The 24,512-nt window shown below is 46.9% G+C and overlaps 2 protein-coding genes across 4 annotated transcripts in view; one reads left to right on the plus strand and one right to left on the minus strand.

The window, feature by feature from the left end:
* The window catches only part of pde5aa (phosphodiesterase 5A, cGMP-specific, a), a 33,391-nt gene extending 21,544 nt beyond the window's left edge, over positions 1-11,847 (minus strand). Inside the window, exons 1-2 of one of the 2 annotated variants that reach the window (XM_037532927.1) lie at positions 11,663-11,847; positions 279-540 (exon numbers count right to left, since the gene is read on the minus strand). In XM_037532927.1, coding sequence (XP_037388824.1) covers positions 279-540; positions 11,663-11,780 — 380 coding nt within the window. In that variant the 5' untranslated portion in view covers positions 11,781-11,847. Of the gene's footprint in view, positions 1-278; positions 541-688; positions 804-11,662 lie in introns of those variants that run through there. The other variant, XM_017685588.2, reaches the window with a different exon arrangement.
* A 98-nt stretch (positions 11,848-11,945) lies between these two features.
* On the plus strand, positions 11,946-24,508 carry ppp2r2ca (protein phosphatase 2, regulatory subunit B, gamma a). 2 transcript variants are annotated; one of them, XM_037532934.1, is made up of 10 exons: positions 11,946-12,492; positions 12,598-12,848; positions 15,035-15,132; positions 15,568-15,742; positions 16,060-16,172; positions 16,438-16,615; positions 19,503-19,667; positions 20,339-20,508; positions 23,312-23,403; positions 23,782-24,508. In XM_037532934.1, the coding sequence occupies exons 2-10, from the start codon at positions 12,785-12,787 to the stop codon at positions 24,080-24,082; spliced, it is 1,356 nt and encodes a 451-aa protein (XP_037388831.1). In that variant the 5' UTR covers positions 11,946-12,492; positions 12,598-12,784; the 3' UTR covers positions 24,083-24,508. The 2 variants fall into 2 exon arrangements, with proteins under 2 accessions (XP_037388831.1, XP_037388832.1); XM_037532935.1 differs by having other exon boundaries at positions 12,648-12,848.
* Positions 24,509-24,512: the final 4 nt, after the last annotated feature.

A 24,512-nucleotide genomic window follows, 5' to 3' on the forward strand; every position in this document is an offset into this window, starting at 1 on the left:
TCAGTACAGTATAGTACTGTGCTGACTGTACTGCAATGGCTGTATACAGAATTATACTGTAATGACTGTACTATAATGACTAGTACAGTATTGTACTGTACTATATGTCTATACTGTATGTTCAGTATAGTATAGATCCCATACGGTATTGTATTAATTGTACTTGTTGACCAGTACAGTATTGTACTGTACTATAATGGCAAATACAGTATTGTACTGTACTCACTGTACAGTAATGCTCCTCTGCTATAGTGTAAATGTCTGTAAGTGACTTGTACCTTGGATTGTTGATAGCATCTGAGTGGTCTTCTGGCCATGACTCCTGTATCTCCACTGCCCCCTCCAGTGCCTTTTGGAAGCCCCGCTGCCCAGTTTTTGTCTGGAAGCTCCACAGAGGAGGGAGAACCCACCCACTCTGCCTTTCATCCTTCTTTTTCTTCTTACTCCTCTGTGTGGTCTCTGGGGCAGGGTGTGATGGGGACTCGCGGTCTGTGGGGTTCCTGACCTGGTTCTCAGTGTGTAGGCACGGCATGGTGTCCCCTTAAAATGATGATGAGAAAAACAGACCAGCTCTATATACCACTCAGGAAAAAAACACACAATCGGTGACGAGAGAGAAGCAGACAGAGAGGAGGACGAGGAGTAGGATGAAGAGCCGAATTAAATATTTAACTAAAGCTCTACCCACCTCTTCCCTCCACAGAGTCACACCAGGTCCACTAATCTGCTGCACAAAGTTAATCCGTCAGAGTGAATCTGCATCACTGCAGCCAACGGCTATTTTGTCCATTCAGAGAAGTGGATTATGGTGCAGAGCTCGGCTAATGACCGCTCGCTCGCTCTCTCTCTCTCTCTCTCTCTCTCTCTCTCTCTCTCTCTCTCTCTCTCTCTCTCTCTCTCTCTCTCCCTCTCTCTCTCTGTCTCTCTCTCTCTCTCTCTCTCTCTCCCGCTGTCTCTTTCTCTCTCTCTCTCCCTCTCTCTCTCTCTGGGACTCACTCCAGCTTCCAAAAACACAAAAAAACAGACACATGGACAAAGATCAAGGAACTAGGACAACAGCAGATTAATTGTAAAAATAATGCTCTAATTATTTGTTAAAACAATTTTTTTTTTAGTATTTAAGTGTTAAACGATCAGTTTACTTTTCTTACTTGTCTTATATTCATATTGTTTCAAACCAAGCCACTAACTCCCCATCAACCCCAGCCACTAACTCCCCATCAACCCCAGCCACTAACTCCCCATCAACCCCAGCCGCTAACTCCCCATCAAACCCAGCCGCTAACTCCCCATCAACCCCAGCCACTAACTCCCCATCAACCCCAGCCACTAACTCCCCATCAAACCCAGCCACTAACTCACCGTCAAACCAAGCCACTAACTCCCCATCAAACCCAGCCACTAACTCCCCGTCAAACCAAGCCACTAACTCCCTGTCAAACCAAGCCACTAACTCATCGTCAAACCCAGCCTCTAACTCCCCATCAACCCCAGCCACTAACTCCCCATCAACCCCAGCCACTAACTCTCCATCAAACCCAGCCACTAACTCCCCATCAAACCCAGCTACTAACTCCCCATCAAACCAAGCCACTAACTCCCCATCAAACCCAGCCATTAACTCCCCATCAAACCAAGCCACTAACTCCTCATCAAACCCAGCCACTAACTCCCCATCAAACCCAGCCACTAACCCCCCATCAAACCAAGCCACTAACTCCCCGTCAACCCCAGCCACTAACTCCCCATCAAACCAAGCCACTAACTCCCCATCAAACCCAGCCATTAACTCCCAATCAAACCAAGCCACTAACTCCTCATCAAACCCAGCCACTAACTCCCCATCAAACCCAGCCACTAAATCCCCATCAAACCCAGCCACTAACTCCCCATCAAACCAAGCCACTAACTCCCCAGCCAACCCCAGCCACTAACTCCCCATCAAACCAAGCCACTAACTCCCCATCAAACCCAGCCACTAACTCCCCATCAAACCAAGCCACTAACTCCCCATCAACCCCAGCCACTAACTCCCCATCAAACCCAGCCATTACCTCCCCATCAAACCCAGCCACTAACTCCCCATCAAACCCAGCCACTAACTCCCCATCAAACCAAGCCACTAACTCCCCATCAACCCCAGCCACTAACTCCCCATCAAACCCAGCCATTACCTCCCCATCAAACCCAGCCACTAACTCCCCATCAAACCCAGCCACTAACTCCCCATCAAACCAAGCCACTAACTCCCCATCAACCCCAGCCACTAACTCTCCATCAAACCCAGCCACTAACTCCCCATCAAACCCAGCCACTAACTCCCCATCAAACCCAGCCACTAACTCCCCATCAAACCAAGCCACTAACTCCCCATCAATCCCAGCCACTAACTCCCCATCAACCCCAGCCACTAACTCCCCATCAACCCCAGCCACTAACTCCCCATCAAACCAAGCCACTAACTCCCCATCAAACCCAGCCATTAACTCCCCATCAAACCCAGCCACTAACTCCCCATCAAACCCAGCCACTAACTCCCCATCAAACCAAGCCACTAACTCCCCATCAACCCCAGCCACTAACTCTCCATCAAACCCATCCACTAACTCCCCATCAATCCCAGCCACTAACTCCCCATCAAAGCAAGCCACTAACTCCCCATCAAACCCAGCCACTAACTCACCGTCAAACCAAGCCACTAACTCCCCATCAAACCCAGCCACTAACTCCCCGTCAAACCAAGCCACTAACTCCCTGTCAAACCAAGCCACTAACTCATCGTCAAACCCAGCCACTAACTCCCCATCAACCCCAGCCACTAACTCCCCATCAACCCCAGCCACTAACTCTCCATCAAACCCAGCCACTAACTCCCCATCAAACCCAGCTACTAACTCCCCATCAAACCCAGCCACTAACTCCCCATCAAACCCAGCCATTAACTCCCCATCAAACCAAGCCACTAACTCCTCATCAAACCCAGCCACTAACTCCCCATCAAACCCAGCCATTAACTCCCAATCAAACCAAGCCACTAACTCCTCATCAAACCCAGCCACTAACTCCCCATCAAACCCAGCCACTAAATCCCCATCAAACCCAGCCACTAACTCCCCATCAAACCAAGCCACTAACTCCCCGTCAACCCCAGCCACTAACTCCCCATCAAACCAAGCCACTAACTCCCCATCAAACCCAGCCACTAACTCCCCATCAAACCAAGCCACTAACTCCCCATCAACCCCAGCCACTAACTCCCCATCAAACCCAGCCATTACCTCCCCATCAAACCCAGCCACTAACTCCCCATCAAACCCAGCCACTAACTCCCCATCAAACCAAGCCACTAACTCCCCATCAACCCAGCCACTAACTCCCCATCAAACCCAGCCATTAACTCCCCATCAAACCCAGCCACTAACTCCCCATCAAACCCAGCCACTAACTCCCCATCAAACCAAGCCACTAACTCCCCATCAACCCAGCCACTAACTCCCCATCAAACCCAGCCACTAACTCCCCATCAAACCCAGCCACTAACTCCCCATCAAACCCAGCCACTAACTCCCCATCAAACCAAGCCACTAACTCCCCATCAATCCCAGCCACTAACTCCCCATCAACCCAGCCACTAACTCCCCATCAACCCCAGCCACTAACTCCCCATCAAACCAAGCCACTAACTCCCCATCAAACCCAGCCATTAACTCCCCATCAAACCCAGCCACTAACTCCCATCAAACCCAGCCACTAACTCCCCATCAAACCAAGCCACTAACTCCCCATCAAACCCAGCCACTAACTCTCCATCAAACCCAGCCACTAACTCCCCATCAATCCCAGCCACTAACTCCCCATCAAACCCAGCCACTAACTCCCCATCAAACCCAGCCACTAACTCCCCATCAAACCCAGCCACTAACTCCCCATCAAAACAAGCCACTAACTCCCCATCAAACCCAGCCACTAACTCCCCATCAAACCCAGCTACTAACTCCCCATCAAACCCAGCCACTAACTCCCCATCAAACCAAGCCACTAACTCCCCATCAAACCCAGCCACTAACTCCCCATCAAAGCAAGCCACTAACTCCTCATCAAACCCAGCCACTAACTCCCCATCAAACCCAGCCACTAACTCCCCATCAAACCCAGCCACTAACTCCCCATCAAACCAAGCCACTAACTCCCCGTCAACCCCAGCCACTAACTCCCCATCAAACCAAGCCACTAACTCCCCATCAAACCCAGCCATTAACTCCCAATCAAACCAAGCCACTAACTCCTCATCAAACCCAGCCACTAACTCCCCATCAAACCCAGCCACTAAATCCCCATCAAACCCAGCCACTAACTCCCCATCAAACCAAGCCACTAACTCCCCGTCAACCCCAGCCACTAACTCCCCATCAAACCAAGCCACTAACTCCCCATCAAACCCAGCCACTAACTCCCCATCAAACCAAGCCACTAACTCCCCATCAACCCCAGCCACTAACTCCCCATCAAACCCAGCCATTACCTCCCCATCAAACCCAGCCACTAACTCCCCATCAAACCCAGCCACTAACTCCCCATCAAACCCAGCCATTAACTCCCCATCAAACCAAGCCACTAACTCCCCATCAACCCCAGCCACTAACTCTCCATCAAACCCAGCCACTAACTCCCCATCAAACCAAGCCACTAACTCCCCATCAAACCCAGCCACTAACTCCCCATCAAACCAAGCCACTAACTCCCCATCAATCCCAGCCACTAACTCCCCATCAACCCCAGCCACTAACTCCCCATCAACCCCAGCCACTAACTCCCCATCAAACCCAGCCACTAACTCCCCATCAAACCAAGCCACTAACTCCCCGTCAACCCCAGCCACTAACTCCCCATCAAACCAAGCCACTAACTCCCCATCAAACCCAGCCATTAACTCCCCATCAAACCCAGCCACTAACTCCCCATCAAACCCAGCCACTAACTCCCCATCAAACCAAGCCACTAACTCCCCATCAACCCCAGCCACTAACTCTCCATCAAACCCAGCCACTAACTCCCCATCAATCCCAGCCACTAACTCCCCATCAAACCCAGCCACTAACTCCCCATCAAACCCAGCCACTAACTCCCCATCAAAACAAGCCACTAACTCCCCATCAAACCCAGCCACTAACTCCCCATCAAACCCAGCCACTAACTCCCCATCAAACCCAGCCACTAACTCCCCATCAAACCAAGCCACTAACTCCCCATCAAACCCAGCCACTAACTCCCCATCAAACCAAGCCACTAACTCCCCATCAAACCCAGCCACTAACTCCCCATCAAACCCAGCCACTAACTCCCCATCAAACCAAGCCACTAACTCCCCATCAAACCCAGCCATTAACTCCCCATCAAACCCAGCCACTAACTCCCCATCAAACCCAGCCACTAACTCCCCATCAAACCAAGCCACTAACTCCCCATCAACCCCAGCCACTAACTCTCCATCAAACCCAGCCACTAACTCCCCATCAATCCCAGCCACTAACTCCCCATCAACCCCAGCCACTAACTCCCCATCAAACCCAGCCACTAACTCACCGTCAAACCAAGCCACTAACTCCCCATCAAACCCAGCCACTAACTCCCCGTCAAACCAAGCCACTAACTCCCTGTCAAACCAAGCCACTAACTCATCGTCAAACCCAGCCTCTAACTCCCCATCAACCCCAGCCACTAACTCCCCATCAACCCCAGCCACTAACTCTCCATCAAACCCAGCCACTAACTCCCCATCAAAACAAGCCACTAACTCCCCATCAAACCCAGCCACTAACTCCCCATCAAACCCAGCTACTAACTCCCCATCAAACCCAGCCACTAACTCCCCATCAAACCAAGCCACTAACTCCCCATCAAACCCAGCCACTAACTCCCCATCAAAGCAAGCCACTAACTCCTCATCAAACCCAGCCACTAACTCCCCATCAAACCCAGCCACTAACTCCCCATCAAACCCAGCCACTAACCCCCCATCAAACCAAGCCACTAACTCCCCGTCAACCCCAGCCACTAACTCCCCATCAAACCAAGCCACTAACTCCCCATCAAACCCAGCCATTAACTCCCAATCAAACCAAGCCACTAACTCCTCATCAAACCCAGCCACTAACTCCCCATCAAACCCAGCCACTAAATCCCCATCAAACCCAGCCACTAACTCCCCATCAAACCAAGCCACTAACTCCCCGTCAACCCCAGCCACTAACTCCCCATCAAACCAAGCCACTAACTCCCCATCAAACCCAGCCACTAACTCCCCATCAAACCAAGCCACTAACTCCCCATCAACCCCAGCCACTAACTCCCCATCAAACCCAGCCACTAACTCCCCATCAAACCCAGCCACTAACTCCCCATCAAACCCAGCCACTAACTCCCCATCAAACCCAGCCATTAACTCCCCATCAAACCAAGCCACTAACTCCCCATCAACCCCAGCCACTAACTCTCCATCAAACCCAGCCACTAACTCCCCATCAAACCAAGCCACTAACTCCCCATCAAACCCAGCCACTAACTCCCCATCAAACCAAGCCACTAACTCCCCATCAAACCCAGCCACTAACTCCCCATCAACCCCAGCCACTAACTCCCCATCAACCCCAGCCACTAACTCCCCATCAAACCCAGCCACTAACTCCCCATCAAACCAAGCCACTAACTCCCCGTCAACCCCAGCCACTAACTCCCCATCAAACCAAGCCACTAACTCCCCATCAAACCCAGCCACTAACTCCCCATCAAACCCAGCCACTAACTCCCCATCAAACCCAGCCACTAACTCCCCATCAAACCAAGCCACTAACTCCCCATCAACCCCAGCCACTAACTCCCCATCAAACCCAGCCACTAACTCCCCATCAAACCCAGCCACTAACTCCCCATCAAACCCAGCCACTAACTCCCCATCAAACCCAGCCACTAACTCCCCATCAAAACAAGCCACTAACTCCCCATCAAACCCAGCCACTAACTCCCCATCAAACCCAGCCACTAACTCCCCATCAAACCCAGCCACTAACTCCCCATCCAACCAAGCCACTAACTCCCCATCAAACCCAGCCACTAACTCCCCATCAAACCAAGCCACTAACTCCCCATCAAACCCAGCCACTAACTCCCCATCAAACCCAGCCACTAACTCCCCATCAAACCAAGCCACTAACTCCCCATCAACCCCAGCCACTAACTCCCCATCAAACCCAGCCACTAACTCCCCATCAAACCCAGCCACTAACTCCCCATCAAAACAAGCCACTAACTCCCCATCAAACCCAGTCATTAACTCCCCATCAAACCCAGCCACTAACTCCCCATCAAACCAAGCCACTAACTCCCCGTCAAACCCAGCCACTAACTCCCCATCAAACCAAGCCACTAACTCCCCATCAACCCCAGCCACTAACTCCCCATCAAACCCAGCCACTAACTCACCGTCAAACCAAGCCACTAACTCCCCATCAAACCCAGCCACTAACTCCCCGTCAAACCAAGCCACTAACTCCCTGTCAAACCAAGCCACTAACTCATCGTCAAACCCAGCCTCTAACTCCCCATCAACCCCAGCCACTAACTCCCCATCAACCCCAGCCACTAACTCTCCATCAAACCCAGCCACTAACTCCCCATCAAAACAAGCCACTAACTCCCCATCAAACCCAGCCACTAACTCCCCATCAAACCCAGCTACTAACTCCCCATCAAACCCAGCCACTAACTCCCCATCAAACCAAGCCACTAACTCCCCATCAAACCCAGCCACTAACTCCCCATCAAAGCAAGCCACTAACTCCTCATCAAACCCAGCCACTAACTCCCCATCAAACCCAGCCACTAACTCCCCATCAAACCCAGCCACTAACCCCCCATCAAACCAAGCCACTAACTCCCCGTCAACCCCAGCCACTAACTCCCCATCAAACCAAGCCACTAACTCCCCATCAAACCCAGCCATTAACTCCCAATCAAACCAAGCCACTAACTCCTCATCAAACCCAGCCACTAACTCCCCATCAAACCCAGCCACTAAATCCCCATCAAACCCAGCCACTAACTCCCCATCAAACCAAGCCACTAACTCCCCGTCAACCCCAGCCACTAACTCCCCATCAAACCAAGCCACTAACTCCCCATCAAACCCAGCCACTAACTCCCCATCAAACCAAGCCACTAACTCCCCATCAACCCCAGCCACTAACTCCCCATCAAACCCAGCCATTACCTCCCCATCAAACCCAGCCACTAACTCCCCATCAAACCCAGCCACTAACTCCCCATCAAACCCAGCCACTAACTCCCCATCAAACCAAGCCACTAACTCCCCATCAACCCCAGCCACTAACTCCCCATCAAACCCAGCCACTAACTCCCCATCAAACCAAGCCACTAACTCCCCATCAAACCCAGCCACTAACTCCCCATCAAACCAAGCCACTAACTCCCCATCAATCCCAGCCACTAACTCCCCATCAACCCCAGCCACTAACTCCCCATCAACCCCAGCCACTAACTCCCCATCAAACCCAGCCACTAACTCCCCATCAAACCAAGCCACTAACTCCCCGTCAACCCCAGCCACTAACTCCCCATCAAACCAAGCCACTAACTCCCCATCAAACCCAGCCATTAACTCCCCATCAAACCCAGCCACTAACTCCCCATCAAACCCAGCCACTAACTCCCCATCAAACCAAGCCACTAACTCCCCATCAACCCCAGCCACTAACTCCCCATCAAACCCAGCCACTAACTCCCCATCAATCCCAGCCACTAACTCCCCATCAAACCCAGCCACTAACTCCCCATCAAACCCAGCCACTAACTCCCCATCAAACCAAGCCACTAACTCCCCATCAAACCCAGCCACTAACTCCCCATCAAACCCAGCTACTAACTCCCCATCAAACCCAGCCACTAACTCCCCATCAAACCAAGCCACTAACTCCCCATCAAACCCAGCCACTAACTCCCCATCAAACCAAGCCACTAACTCCCCATCAAACCCAGCCACTAACTCCCCATCAAACCCAGCCACTAACTCCCCATCAAACCAAGCCACTAACTCCCCATCAACCCCAGCCACTAACTCCCCATCAAACCCAGCCACTAACTCCCCATCAAACCCAGCCACTAACTCCCCATCAAAACAAGCCACTAACTCCCCATCAAACCCAGCCACTAACTCCCCATCAAACCCAGCCACTAACTCCCCATCAAACCAAGCCACTAACTCCCCATCAAACCCAGCCACTAACTCCCCATCAAACCCAGCCACTAACTCCCCATCAAACCAAGCCACTAACTCCCCGTCAAACCCAGCCACTAACTCCCCATCAAACCAAGCCACTAACTCCCCGTCAAACCCAGCCACTAACTCCCCATCAAACCAAGCCACTAACTCCCCATCAAACCAAGCCCCTAACTCCCCATCAAACCAAGCCACTAACTCCCCATCAAACTCAAATGCTAACTCCCTACTTAACCAAAATGATAAATCCCAAGCAAATGCTGACATGCTACAAAACCCAAATTTAAACACCTTACCAACTCAAACGCTAACTCCTCACTAACCCCAAATGCTAACTACCCACCAAACACCAACTCCTATTCAAACCCAAACACTAAGTCCTATTCAAACCCAAACACTGGGGAGCGAGTTAGCAGCTGGCAAGCGCTGGAGTAGCCACTTGATATGAGACCCCCGATGACCAGGAGGTATTTTGTACACTTGTTTGAGCCTATTCTACCAATAATGGAAGAAACTATGACTATTAATGAAAAATCATACAGGAGAATAGCAGAGATATGATTAAAGATAAACACCAAAGAGACGTCAAATTTTAAAGATGTTTTCAGATGTTTATTAAACGTGAGCTTTGAGCTCGACTGTCTAATAAAAAGTGATATGACCTCTACAGTTTAGAAGCAGAATAACAGAAAGAGTCTCCCTGTTTCTCTGCATTGAGATGAGTAGGTGAGGGACACGTGAAACTGACCCTTCAGACTTTTTCATGCAGTTGAGAGAATCAGAACCATGACAAACGCTGATCACCCTGCAATTCAAAGAGGATCTGGGAGATCAGGGATTTCCAAGAAATGAACAGAGAGGAGGCTGAGAGATGAGCAGATGATGACAGGCTTCAGAGAGACGTTAGTTCTGGCAATGAAAAAGTTGAAGTGGGTCGTCACTCGGATGGGCTGTGCAGAAATTGCCTGTGTGTTTACACTGATTCCTGGAGTGTGATGGAACAGCGCAGTTTTTGTTCTGGCCAGTTCCTGAGCTCTTCACTTCCTCATGAGACTCTGGAACCTCAGTGCAACCAAAGTGAAACCTCAGCGGAACCCTTCTTTTGCTTCTTTGGAACTTCATTTTCTTCGTTCTCTGATTTTTACTGTGCAAATTCATTCACCTCCCGTAAACCTTGACTGTTCGGGTAGGCTCAGACATTGCTGGCGCCTGAGCTGGGGCTGTTTGCTGGGTATAAACATGATGAATAACTTTATCACTAGTCTAATAATGTCATGGGCTGGAGGTTAGGGAACCGGCCCTGTGTCCAGAAGGTCGCTGGTTTGAGCCCCAGAGCTGACAGCACATGACTGAGATGTCCTTGAGCACAACACCTAACCCCCAACTGCTCCCTGGGGCTAGGGCTGCCCACCACTCCATGCAAGTATGCTCACTGCCCCCTAGTGTGTGTGTGTGTGTGTGTGCTCACTAGTGTGTATGTGGTGTTTCACTGCACGGATGAGTTAAATGCGGAGGTGAAATTTCCCCATTGTGGGACGAATAAGGGACATTTAATTAAATTAACTTGGTACGATTTAATGATGACTGTATACACCCAATCCTGCCTTCCGCCCGATGACTGCTGGGATAGGCTCCAGCACCCCCCCCGCGACCCTGACGGAGAAGCGGCTTGGAAAATGGATGGATGTATACACTCAAAGCTCTGGGGTTCCAGGTGCTGAAGTGTAAGGTCTTTTGTGAGACGCTTGCATACATAAGAGGTGGCCTGAGGCCTTTTCAGTAGAGTTTCGTTGACCCCTTAAAATCCCAGGCTTTTACATACTAAGGCTTTTTATTCAGTAACTACAGGGACTTCAATACAAATAGGCTGAGCTATTCTTAGGCCATGTAAAAGGTTAAGGCCAATGACCAGGATTTACATAAAAATAAACATCTCTGTTTCTTCTTTTTCTTCTTCTTCTTCTTATTATTATCATAATTTGTATTATTAGTATACTAGTAGTGGTAGCAATGGTATTAGTACTTTCATATGCTGGAAAGGGTTTAGGGCCAGCCAGAGGGAGTGGTAGGATGATATCTCTACTGCTGCCCCACCACCCAGAGATGCTCTGGGATTAAAAGGGCAAAACACCTGTGAAGAGCAGCTCCCAGCTGATGACCCTGCAGCCCACTGGCACCAGCAGAGGTGCAACAGGCAGAAATACCTTGCAGGCAGTGAACACCGGTGCTTCTATCTATTCTTCTTCTTCTTTTTAGTAATATTGTTACTATTTTTTAATAGTGGTGTTAGCAGTGGTGGTAGTGGAAGTATTTCTACATGCTGCGTTATCATCTCATGGTCACTAGAGGGAGCTACAGGAGCATTTTTACCCCAATTTTTTGAGCGTGCTTGTTTCTTTTCTCTCCCTGTTTGTGATCTTTTCCAGGCTTTCTTCTGTCCCGTATCCATCTGGCTCAGCCCTCGTTTCTTCATTTCTTCATCTTTCATTCTCTCAGTCTTCTCTCTCTCCTTCCTCCTCCCCTTCTTCCTCCTCTTGTGCTATTAGCTTGTGTACCTTTATCCTTCCACCCATCCCCCATCCCTCACTCCCTCCCTCCCTCCCTCCCTCACTCACTCTCTCGCTCCCTCCCTATCAGCTCATTCCTCTTGTCACCTGCAGTGGGAGGAGCTTCAGTGTGGAGCTGGGCTGTGATTGGCTGATTGGGGAGGAGGCTGCAGTTGCATAGTGATGCTGTACAGATGCTCAGCAGTATCCTCTCTCTCTCTCTCTCTCTCTCTCTCCACCTCTCTCTTTCCCACACACACACACTCTCACACACACACACACACACATACACTTACATACACACACATACACACACATACACATACTCTGTCACACTGCAGCAAAACGAACAGGACACACACACACACACACACACACACACGCTCAGGCCTTCCTGTCGTTTATCGAGTGGGAGAAGAACGTTTTGCTCTCCTTCTTTGATCTTGCATCCTTCATTCCTCTGTGGCTGTCGGCTTCTCCTTCAAGGACTCTACGACTCCACCGCACCCAGGAACATCTGCAGCCTTCACACGAAGACAGAAAGAGAGGAAGAGTGACCATACCACCGTGACCAGGAACAACCACACACACACACACACACACACACAACCGTGTTCCGGGCGATGAGCTGGAGGAGCATCAGTGGAGAAATAGGTAGGTTTGTGTGTGTGTGTGTGTGTGTGTGTGTGTGTGTGTGTGTGTGTTTGCCTGACAGTTGGAGTGTACACACTCATCCTCACACACACACTCTTGTTGTAGGTCGGTGTTGATTCATCTCCGGGACGCTTTTCCTCTTCCTTCTACCAAAGGCCTCCTGTATCCCAGCATGCCGTGCAGCAGACCGCTCTGCTAGGCCGCGGCAGCATGGGCGGAGCCTCAGGACGGCGGGACGCGACGGACCGGACGGGCACACACACACACATACACACACACCCCGCTGGTGCTCATGGGTGAGGACGGAGAGAGTTCCAAACTCAACCACAGCTTCCTCCGAGACTACGTCACCGAGGGTACGTACGCTCACGTACTCATGCACTCCCTCACTACAGCCTCAACCTGGAGTATACTCATAGCACCACATTCACATTCATATATCACCACAGATATATGAATATTTTGAAAAACTGTAATAATGAATTCTGTCTGAATCTGACTGCAGCCCACAAAATTCTATCTGAACTCGAATGTAGTCCCAAAAAATTCTATCTAAGTCTGAGTGAACACCACTGTTACTAAAACACTTCTGTTACTAAACCAAAACTGTTTCAAAAACAGCACTGTTACTAAAATAACACTGTTACTAAAACAACATTGTTAATAAATTAAGTCTGTTACAAAATCAATACAGTTACTAAAACAACACTATTACCAAACCAATACTGTTACTAAACCAACAATGTTACTAAAACACCTCTGTTACTAAACCAATACTGTTTCTAAAACAACACTGTTACTAAAATAAGTCTGTTACAAAACCACTCTGTTACTAAAACCACTCTGTTACTAAAACCACTCTGTTACTAAAACAACACTGTTACTAAACCAACAATGTTACTAAACCAACAATGTTACTAAAACACTTCTGTTACTAAACCAATACTGTTTCTAAAACAACACTGTTAGTAAAACAACACTGTTACTAAACTAATGCTGTTTCTAAAACAGCACTGTTAGTAAAACAACACTGTTACTAAACTAATACGATCACAAAAGCAACACTTGCTAAAGTATTACAGTTACTAAAGCAACACTGTTACTAAAACACCTCTGTTTTACGTGTAACAGCAGTGATACTAAAACAACGCTGTTAGCAATACACCTCTGTTTCTCAAACAACTTTGTTACAAAACAACACTGTTACTAAAACACCACTATTACTAAAACCACTGTTACTAAATCGACACTGTTACTAAAATAACACTGTTACTAAAACCACTCTGTTACTAAAACAACACTGTTACTAAAACAACACGGTTACTAAAACAACACTGTTACTAAAACCACTCTGTTACTAAAACAACACTGTTAGTAAACCAACAATGTTACTAAAACACTTCTGTTACTAAACCATACTGTTTCTAAAACAACACTGTTACTAAACCAACAATGTTACTAAAACACTTCTGTTACTAAACCATACTGTTTCTAAAACAACACTGTTAGTAAAACAACACTGTTACTAAACTAATACTGTTTCTAAAACAACACTGTTAGTAAAACAACACTGTTACTAATACGATCACAAAAGCAACACTTGCTAAAGTATTACCGTTACTAAAGCAACACTGTTACTAAAACACCTCTGTTTTACGTGTAACAGCACTGATACTAAAACAATGCTGTTAGCAATACACCTCTGTTTCTCAAACAACTTTGTTACAAAACAAACTACTAAAACACCACTGTTACTAAAACACCACTATTACTAAAACCACTGTTACTAAATCGACACTGTTACTAAAATAACACTGTTACTAAACCATACTGTTAATAAAACAACACTGTTACTAAAATAAGTCTGTTTCTAAACCAGTACTGTTACTAAAGCACCACTGTTCCTAAAACACCTCTATCACTAAAACCACTGTTACTAAACCAATACTGTTACTTAAACAACACTGTTTATTAAACACCACTGTTACTAAAGTAACACTGTTACTAAACCAACACTGTTATTAAAACCACTCTGTTACTAAACCAATACCGTTACTAAAACAACACTGTTAGTGAAGCACCACTGTTACTAAAACACCTGTTACTAAACCAATACTGTTACTAAAAATAACATTGTTAATAAACCAGTAATGGTACTAAAATAACACTGTTAATAAACTAGTAATGTTACTAATACACCACTGTTAATAAACCAGTACTCATACTAAAATAACACCTTTACTAAACCAATACTGTTTCTAAACCAGTAATGTTACTAAAAATAACATTGTTAATAAACCAGTAATGTTACTAATACACCACTGTTAATAAACCAGTACTCATACTAAAATAACACTTTTACTAAACCAATACTGTTACTAAAACAATACTGTGGCTAAAATAGCATGGTTACTAATATACCTCTGTTACTAAAACATCTACATTACTGAAACACCACTGTTAATAAAACACCTGTTACCAAAACGCTTTCATTGTTAAAACGTCTCTCCTTGTGTCTAATGAGCACTTCCTGTATCTCCAGCTGATGTCATTTCTACGGTGGAGTTTAACCAGACAGGGGACCTTCTGGCCACAGGGGACAAGGGGGGGCGAGTGGTCATCTTCCGAAGGGAACCTGAGGTAGGTGAAATCTGGTTATTCAATCGGGGCTAAGCAAATACTGATTGTTTCTCTTTGCTGATTTTTATTTCCCATTTTTAAAATATATTATTGAACAAAACCATTTAATTATAATATGAACTGCGTCAGCATCTACAGCTTCACTCTGGTTGAAAATTCCAGATTGATAAAATGCCTCTTTTTAAAGCATTGGCCAGTTACTTACATCACCTCTACATCTCTAGCTTTACTGGCATCCTTGTTAAAGATGAACAGAACACTGCTGTAATCTATACGGTTAATCTTATGGTACAAATCTGGAACTTAAAATTTCCAGCACTGAGACTTCCTGGAGGTGCAACTAATGCATTTGAGTACTTTTGATCTGTTTTTCCTTACTGCTGCGCTCTGAAAGCAGAAATGAGACGAGTGTGCGTTTATCTCTGTCTGTGTCAGGTTAAAGGAGAAGAGGAGGAGCTTGCGGAAGTGGGAGAGTACAATGTCTACAGCACGTTCCAGAGCCATGAGCCGGATTTTGATTACCTGAAGAGTCTGGAGATCGAGGAGAAAATCAATAAGATCCGCTGGCTGCCCCAGCAGAACGCTGCCCACTTCCTCCTCTCCACCAATGGTGAGCATGGCCAAAGGGCCAAGTCTCCTTCGATCAGGCCCAGCCACCTGCAAGGTCACTTTCGCAACTAAGCGTTCCTGATTTGTTGATGAGCTCCGTTTCGTTGTGCCTCATTCCAAATGTGGATCAGGCTAAACAACCTTTTCAGCAATAGTCCTGTAGTTGAAAGAACTAGCTGGCTTAATCTGAGCTCTGAACTCCCAGTTAGCCTTTATTCCCCCCAACCTGGTGGGGGAGTCTTAGACACCGAGGTGGGATACAGGTCTGATCTGATCAGGAAACCTGATCCACTTTCCATCTTTTAATCTTTAAAACAGACAAGACCATAAAGCTGTGGAAGGTGAGCGAGAGGGACCGGCGGCCAGAGGGCTACAACCTGAAGGACGAAGAGGGACGGCTAAAGGACATTTCCACAGTCACCTCACTACAGGTGCATTACTGCCTCCCATTGGTCAGAAATGTACTGATAAGTCTGGGCTAATAAACTATATTAGAGTGAAGCGCAACCTGCATAACTATGGAAACAAGTGTAGTGTTACCGTGAAACTGGGTGTAGCATGATCATGGAAATAGCTGTAGTCGACTGCTGGGCAAACACACACTGTTTACGTACCACTTCGTGGGGACAAAAGCTGGACTGTTTGCTTGTGTCCGCCTGTGTTTACTTGTACTGATGGATTTTGTGTTTGTTGTAGGTCCCAGTATTAAAGCCCACAGATCTGATGGTGGAGGTCCGTCCCCGCCGCGTGTTCGCTAATGGTCACACATACCATGTTAACTCCATTTCCGTCAACAGCGATGGGGAAACGTACCTCTCTGCAGACGATCTGAGGATCAACATGTGGCACCTGGACATTACTGACCGTAGCTTCAGTATCCTTACACTCTAACACACCTGGACATCACACTCTAACACACCTGGACATCACACTCTAACACACCTGGATATCACACTCTAACACACCTGGATATCACACTCTAACACACCTGGACATCACACTCTAACACACCTGGACATTACACTCTAACACACCTGGACATTACATTAACACACCTGGACATTACACTCTAACACACCTGGATATTACACTCTAACACACCTGGACATTACACTATTATACAGTCGTGGGCTGGAGGTCAGGGAACTAGCCCTGTGACCGGAAGGTCGTCGAGTCGATCCCCTCGGCTGACAGTCCATGACTGAAGTGCCCTTGAGCAAGGCACCTAACCCCCAATGGCTCCTATGTGCCATGTATAGGGCTGCCCACTGCTCTGGGCAAGTGTGCTCACTGCCCCCTAGTGTGTGTTCACTAGTGTGCATGCATGTGGGTGTTTCACTGCATGGATGGGTTAAATGCAGAGGTCTAATTCTACAGTGTGCAAAACACAGTGACAAATGGTTCCAAATTCTAAATTGACACTTGGACGTTACACTCTAACATACATGGACGTTACACTCTATTACACCTGGACGTTACATTAACACACCTGGATGTTACACTCTAACACATTACACTCTAACACAGTTGTGGGCTGGAGGTCAGGGAACCAGCCCTGTGACCGGAAGGTCGTTGATTCGATCCCCTCGGCTGACAGTCCATGACTGAAGTGCCCTTGAGCAAGATACATAACCCCTAACTGCTCCCCAGGCACCGTGGATAGGGCTGCCCACTGCTCAGGACAAGTGTGCTCACTGTCCCCTAGGGTGTGTGTTCACTAGTGTGTATGCATGTGGGTGTTTCACTGCAGTGATGGGTTCAATGCAGAGGTCTAATTCCACAGTGTGCAAAGCACACACAGTGACAAATGGTTCCAAATTCTAAATGGACACTTGGACATTACGCTCTAACACACCTGGACATTACGCTCTAACACACCTGGACATTACACTCTAAAACACCTGGACGTTACACCCTAACACACCTGGACGTTACACTCTAACACACCTGGACGTTACACCCTAACACACCTGGACGTTACACTCTAACACACCTGGACGTTACACTCTAACACACCTGGACATTACGCTCTAACACACCTGGACGTACCTGACCACAGCTTCAGTATCCTTACATACTAACACACATGGACATTACTGGACATGCACTGGGGTACATTTTGTGGAGAATGGGAACATCTAGTGGAGAGGAGCAGTACTGCAGAATAATCTCATATTGGACTTTTTAACAGTCTGTTCATCACTGAGTAAAATCCTGTCTCACATCAGAGTTAATAGACATGCACATTTAATGCACACATCTCCAGGTCAATTATACGTGTGGTCATTATTGTTTACTGCCATGTGCAGTGGCTGCAAATCTAATTGGTTTGTGCACGCACGAGTGATAAACAACGTCAAAGGTGTTTTCCAGAACAAAAGATTCAACAAACCTGTAACGTTTAAAAAAAGAGTTTAGTGGTTTTGTTAAATCAGTGTCAGTGTTTTTGTTCAGTCACAGCTGATGAAACAGTGTGAAATGTTCGATTCAGTTGTAGCATCAAACTGAAAGAAAGGGACTACAAAATGCTGTAAAATGGGGAATGGGGTGACCATACGTCCTCTTTTTTCAGCTCATGTCCTTTTTTAGGACCTGAAAAAAGAACATCTGGCTGGGATTTCTGGGTTGCCTACAATGACCAGAATTTGGCTTTGCTTTCATGTTGCCATTTGCTTTGTACAGCCTCCATGGTACCACCCTCCTGCCCCCAGTGTCCTATTTTTAATAGCCAGGATACAGTCACCCACTGTTAGTGGGGCAGTACCCCTCTTGTCTGTGGAGCATAACTGAACCAGAATCCACTGAAATGATCTGTTCTAAGCTGGACTGACTCTACACACCCCGCCTCGCCTCCAGGCTTTTATGTATGGTGTTAAATGACACGTGTGATGACCAGTGTGGTGACCCATCTGTAAACGTCCTTTTGAAATGTTGGATTTAAACAATTTTCTGGAAAGAGATCTGTGTGTGTGTGTGTGTGTGTGTGTGTGTGTGTGTGTGTGTGTGTGTGTGCTATATGAATTCTGACCTAGAAATGAAACATTGATGGAAACATTTAAATAATTCATTAAAGAAACTCTGTCCTATAAAAGCGCACCGTGACTGTGGGCAGAAAGACACAATCGCTGTGGTGCTTCATCAAAGCAATACTTTTGAAAATAATCCCAATTCCCTGAGTCCCCGGATTGCCCTTCACCCCCAGAGTCACCCTTACCATAATTGTAGTCAATCAGTCAAGCCATGTTTGGTGTCTGAAGTTTTTGCTTGTTTTAGTTTTGAGGCTGATGGAGCAGCAAGCAGTGGAAGATTATATCTCACATCTCGCCAGTTTGCTTTAAACTCGTTCACTGCTGTCTATGAAAACTGACCAATGCTTCTAGTCCATGTTTATAGAGAACAGTGTATCCACAGTTAACTCTATTAGAGAAACTGGACAAGAAGCTTAAGTTGGCATTCATATTGTCCATTCCACCTTAAATGAGCCAGCAACGTAATTTGAATGAGAAACAGGAAAATAGGAAGCCAAGTTCAGTAACACAATACAGTAGCAGTTTGCTCTATTCAGGTTGGTGGGATATAACCTTCCATGAATTCTCAGCACATTGTTCTGATGCCAAAAGTGATAAAAGACTCCAGATATTTCTTTGCTGACGGACACAGGATGAACTTTTTCTTTAACGTATTTGCATTGGAAAGTGCTGACTTAGAGTAGGTTCACATGCTAACAATGAGCAGCCTGGTGTCCTTGACTTCCTCCTCAGACATTGTGGACATTAAACCAGTGAACATGGAGGACCTGACGGAGGTGATAACGGCGGCGGAATTCCACCCCCACCACTGCCACCTGTTCATCTACAGCAGCAGCAAAGGGACTCTGAGACTCTGCGACATGAGGGCATCCGCACTGTGTGACAGACATGCTAAGAGTGAGAACACACATACATGCTTGTATCTGCAACTGTGAGCAGAGGTCTGCACGGGATTGATTTTTTAGTCCTGCTCCCACCCGTCCGCCTGCCCGCCAACTTGTCCGCCCGCTCTTGCAGAAAATCAGAATCATTTGTCCCACTACTGTCCATAACTGAAGCGTTATCCCGCTCCCGCCCATGCAGCTCCATCAAGGCCAACTAATGTCCAGTATGTGACACAGTCATGGTCATCAGGCCCACTGTGAAGATTTCTCCTCATAGGTCCTTTAACTCACTGCAGTGAGTTTCCCACCTGCTTCGACATGCAACAGTGAAAATTTGTCCCGCGCTCCAAAATATTAAGGCAGGTCCCACAGAAAGCCGTGGGTGTGCAGACCTCTATTAATAAGGGTCTCTTTCACCATGAGGATATTACTGTGAGACCTTTCCTTGAAAAATAATGAATACAGAACTGTTTCATCTGAGTAATTATGAGCAGCACTTTATATGAAGGATGAGGGTTGAGGAACAGGGTACCAACACACAGTAATCATGTTTTAAATCTTGGGATCACTTGTTTTCTAAGTTATTTTAAAGTAATGAGATGTAATTGAGACCTGTAGGCCTCTACGTTGTGCTCTCCTAAAGAATTTAGGCTGGATTTTGGAGCTGTGCTTGTTCTCTCACAGTTTTCGAGGAGCCAGAGGATCCAGGGAATCGCTCTTTTTTCTCAGAGATCATCTCCTCCGTTTCGGACGTGAAGTTCAGCCACAGCGGGCGCTACCTGCTCACACGGGATTACCTCACTGTGAAGGTGTGGGACCTCAACATGGAGAAGGGCCCTGTGGAGACCTACCAGGTGAGAAACAGATTAATTCCCTCACTAAAATACTTCTGTGATCAATAGTAGTAATCAATCTGTAGTATTTGAAAGTATTGAAAAAAGAATGACAAATCCACTAAAAATGACTTAAGTGCATGGAAATGAATAAGATGCATCACTGGCCATCTCTGGTGGCCAGCTGAAACCATCCATCTTCGCCTGCCCTCCTAAAAAGAGACATCAAAAGCATTTCATTAGATAAACTGAAGCTCTAGTTTAATGTAATCTGTAGCCTAACTCAATCTATAACACTTCTCTAATCTCTAAACCTGCTTTTAACCCTTAACCACCTGTAATTACTTACCTGTCATTATCTATTCCTGCTCTAATTACCAATTACTAATTACTGAGGTGTATTCTGTAGCCCAGCAGCACTGTTGATCCTGGTTCAGGAGAACCCTCTCATGAGGTTATGAGGAGGGCTGGCTCTCCCTCGATCTACTCCAGTCCTCCTCCACTTGTACCAGCCATGGGGCCTAGGGAAATCCCTCAGCTTCCTGCCAAGAACCTTAAACACCTGGCCCCTCACCCTACCATACAAACCTGGCTTGCTGCCAGGTGAGAAATGACCAGGACTAGGGCCAGATTTGGACAGGAGGAGAGTCCTGTGGCAGGTATCTGGCAATTGCAGTGAGAGGGCCATGACCAGTCAGAGCCCACTCCCTGTTGGTCATCCCAGGCAACAGTAATCTGGTCAGGACTAGTGGACCTGGCAATGGCTTTGCAGGATGAAGGAGGACACACAATCAGTCTGTTAAGGAAAAGGGTTATGTTCTGTCGGTCCCACTGCAACAGTTCAGTGTGGTCTTTTCAGTATCAGACGAAGGCTTGGGGACTGGCAGTCCCTCACTGGGGTGCATTGCTTCTACTCATCTTGATGATGGTGCATGGGGTTTTGTCTGGACAACAGTAGTGAGGCACTGCTCAGTCACAGTTAGGGCCGCCCTTGCTTTGCAAGATACAGGTGCTTTCTTTCATCCCAGATTGGTTGGTCAGTTGGTCATCGAGTCAACCTAAAGGCAAGGCTGCTCAATCCCACTGTGAACTCACTTGCACAAGCCCAAAGCAGCTAGTCGAGCAGAGCAGCACTGCTGTGGGTACCCGTGGTTTGGTCATTTCCTAACTTTTCCTCTGCGTTTTTCCAGTAAAAACGGAATGAATAAAAATAGCTAATAGTACACACATGCAGGCAACTCCTGGGATTCACCCGGTTACCAGTAAGACATGCCCGCATTCTCCACCAATGTGGCACAAGGCAGGGAAGGGATCAAGTCACCCTGACATAAGATAAACATGAACCCAGAAACACACATGCTAAACAGCTGCTGTAATATTTAACCTCGCTATCTAATCCACTGTAATCTCTAACCCTGCTGTAACCTCTAACCCTGCTATCTAATCCACTGTAACCTCTAACCCTGCTATCTAATCCACTGTAGCCTCTAACCCTGCTGTAATCTCTAGTCCTGCTATCTAATCCACTGTAATCTCTAACCTTGCTATCTAATCCACTGTAGCCTCTAAGCCTGCTGTAACCTCTAACCCTGCTATCTAATCCACTGTAACCTCTAACCCTGGTATCTAATCCACTGTAGCCTCTAAGCCTGCTGTAACCTCTAACCCTGCTATCTAATCCACTGTAACCTCTAACCCTGCTATCTAATCCACTGTAGCCTCTAAGCCTGCTGTAACCTCTAACCCTGCTATCTAATCCACTGTAACCTCTAACCCTGCTATCTAATCCACTGTAGCCTCTAAGCCTGCTGTAACCTCTAACCCTGCTATCTAATCCACTGTAACCTCTAACCCTGCTATCTAATCAACTGTAGCCTCTAACCCTGCTGTAATCTCTAGCCCTGCTTTCTAATCCACTGTAATCTCTAACCCTGCTATCTAATCCACTGTAGGCTCTAACCCTGCTGTAATCTCTAGCCCTGCTATCTAATCTACTGTAACCTCTAACCCTGCTGTAATCTTTAACCCTGCTATCTAATCCACTGTAGCCTCTAACCCTGCTGTAATCTCTAACCCTGCTGTAATCTCTAAAATCGTGTAATCTCTAACCCTGCTGTAATCTCTAACCTCACTGTAATCTGTAGTTCTGTTATAATCTTTAATTTCACCTAAACCTTTAACCCTGCTGTAATCTCTGACCCTGCTATAATCTCTAGTCCACTGTAATTTCTAAATCTGATGTAATCTCTGACACTGCTATAATCTCAAATCCACTGTAATTTCTAAATCTACTGTAATCTCTAACTTCACCGCAATCTTTAACCTTGCTGTAATCTCTGACCCTGCTGTAATCTCTAACCCTGCTATCTAATGCACTGTAACATCTAACCCTGCTGTAATCTCTAACCCTGCTATCTAATCCACTGTAACCTCTAACCCTGCTCTAATCTCTAACCCTGCTCTAATCTCTAAAATCGTGTAATCTCTAACCCTGCTGTAATCTCTAAAATCGTGTAATCTCTATCCCTGCTGTAATTTCTAACCTCACTGTAATCTCTAGTCCACTGTAATTTCTAAATCTGATGTTATCTCTGACACTGCTATAATCTCTAATCCACTGTAATTTCTATATCTACTGTAACCTATAACTTCACCACAATCTTTAACCCTCCTGTAATCCCTGACCCTGCTGGAATCTCTAATCTGCTGTAATTTCTAACCTTGTTGTAATCTCTAATCAGATGAAATCTGTACCCTTGCTGTAACCAGTCATAATCTCTGACTCTGACACCGTAATCTTTAACCTGTTATACTGTGTGTTCAGGTGCACGAATACCTGCGCAGTAAACTCTGCTCGCTATACGAGAACGACTGCATCTTTGACAAGTTTGAGTGCGTGTGGAACAGCACGGATAGGTAAGCCCATGTTTCACTTTGATGCGATAGTTCATCCAAACCTCAGATTCCCACAGTCCCTCCCCCCTCACCCTTAATACAGTCCATCAGCTGAGACATGCTTGGTATCTGAAGTTTGCTGCTTTAGATGTATATGATACGAGGCTAAGGTAGCTCAGACGTAATGGAAGTGTATACCCCACCAATCAGCATGGCGCTAACCGCATGTGTAAATCATCACACACTCATCTCAAACCATGTCGCGGTGATTTAATCTCTGTGTAGTTTGTCTCTGTATGACTATTTAATCTGATATCCATGCTTCCAGATGTCCTGCTCCTGTGTTCGTGTTCTCCGTCCCCTCACTGCGTTTCTATCTCTCCCCTCTTTGCCCCTCAGTGTGATCATGACTGGAGCGTATAACAGTTTTTTCCGGATGTTTGACCGGGAGACAGGTCGTGGGGTCACCCTGGAGGCCTGGAGGGAGAGCAGCAAGCCCAGGGCCGTGCTGCGGACCCGCCGGGTTTACACCGGGGGTCGTCGCCGCCGAGGCGACGTGGGGGTGGACAGCCTAGACTTCACTAAGAAAATCCTGCACATGGCCTGGCATCCCGAAGAGAACATCATCGCCATAGCAGCAACAAACAACCTCTACATCTTCCAGGACAGAGTGAACTCGGAAAACACAGAAAACCAGTGACAGGAACAGCTTCTATCCTCACTCAGCCGCTGTCATAAGAAAAGCTCTCCACTCTTTTTTTAATTGTTGTTTTTTTTACACGGTTTGTTCTTTTTATGAGCATTTCGTAAAAGACGTGACCTCTCAGTGAGTTAGTTGTAGTTCTTTAGCAAATTATTCAGTCATAAAATCTGACTGAACTTGATATTGTGGCATGATTTTAAAAAACACTCTATACACAAACGTAACTGAAGAAGTATTTATACATTAGGGGAATGTAAACAATAAAAACAAGCCACTGTTAGATCACTGTACTTGAACATATTATTACACTCACCGGCCACTTTATTAGGTACCCCTTGCTAGTAAAAGGTTGGACCCCCTTTTGCCTTCAGAACTGCCTGAATTCTTCATGGCACACTTTCAACAAGGTGTTGGAAACGTTCCTCAG

The sequence above is a fragment of the Pygocentrus nattereri genome, chromosome 22, assembly GCF_015220715.1.
Source record: "Pygocentrus nattereri isolate fPygNat1 chromosome 22, fPygNat1.pri, whole genome shotgun sequence".
In the NCBI taxonomy this organism is placed as follows: Eukaryota; Metazoa; Chordata; class Actinopteri; order Characiformes; family Serrasalmidae; genus Pygocentrus; species Pygocentrus nattereri.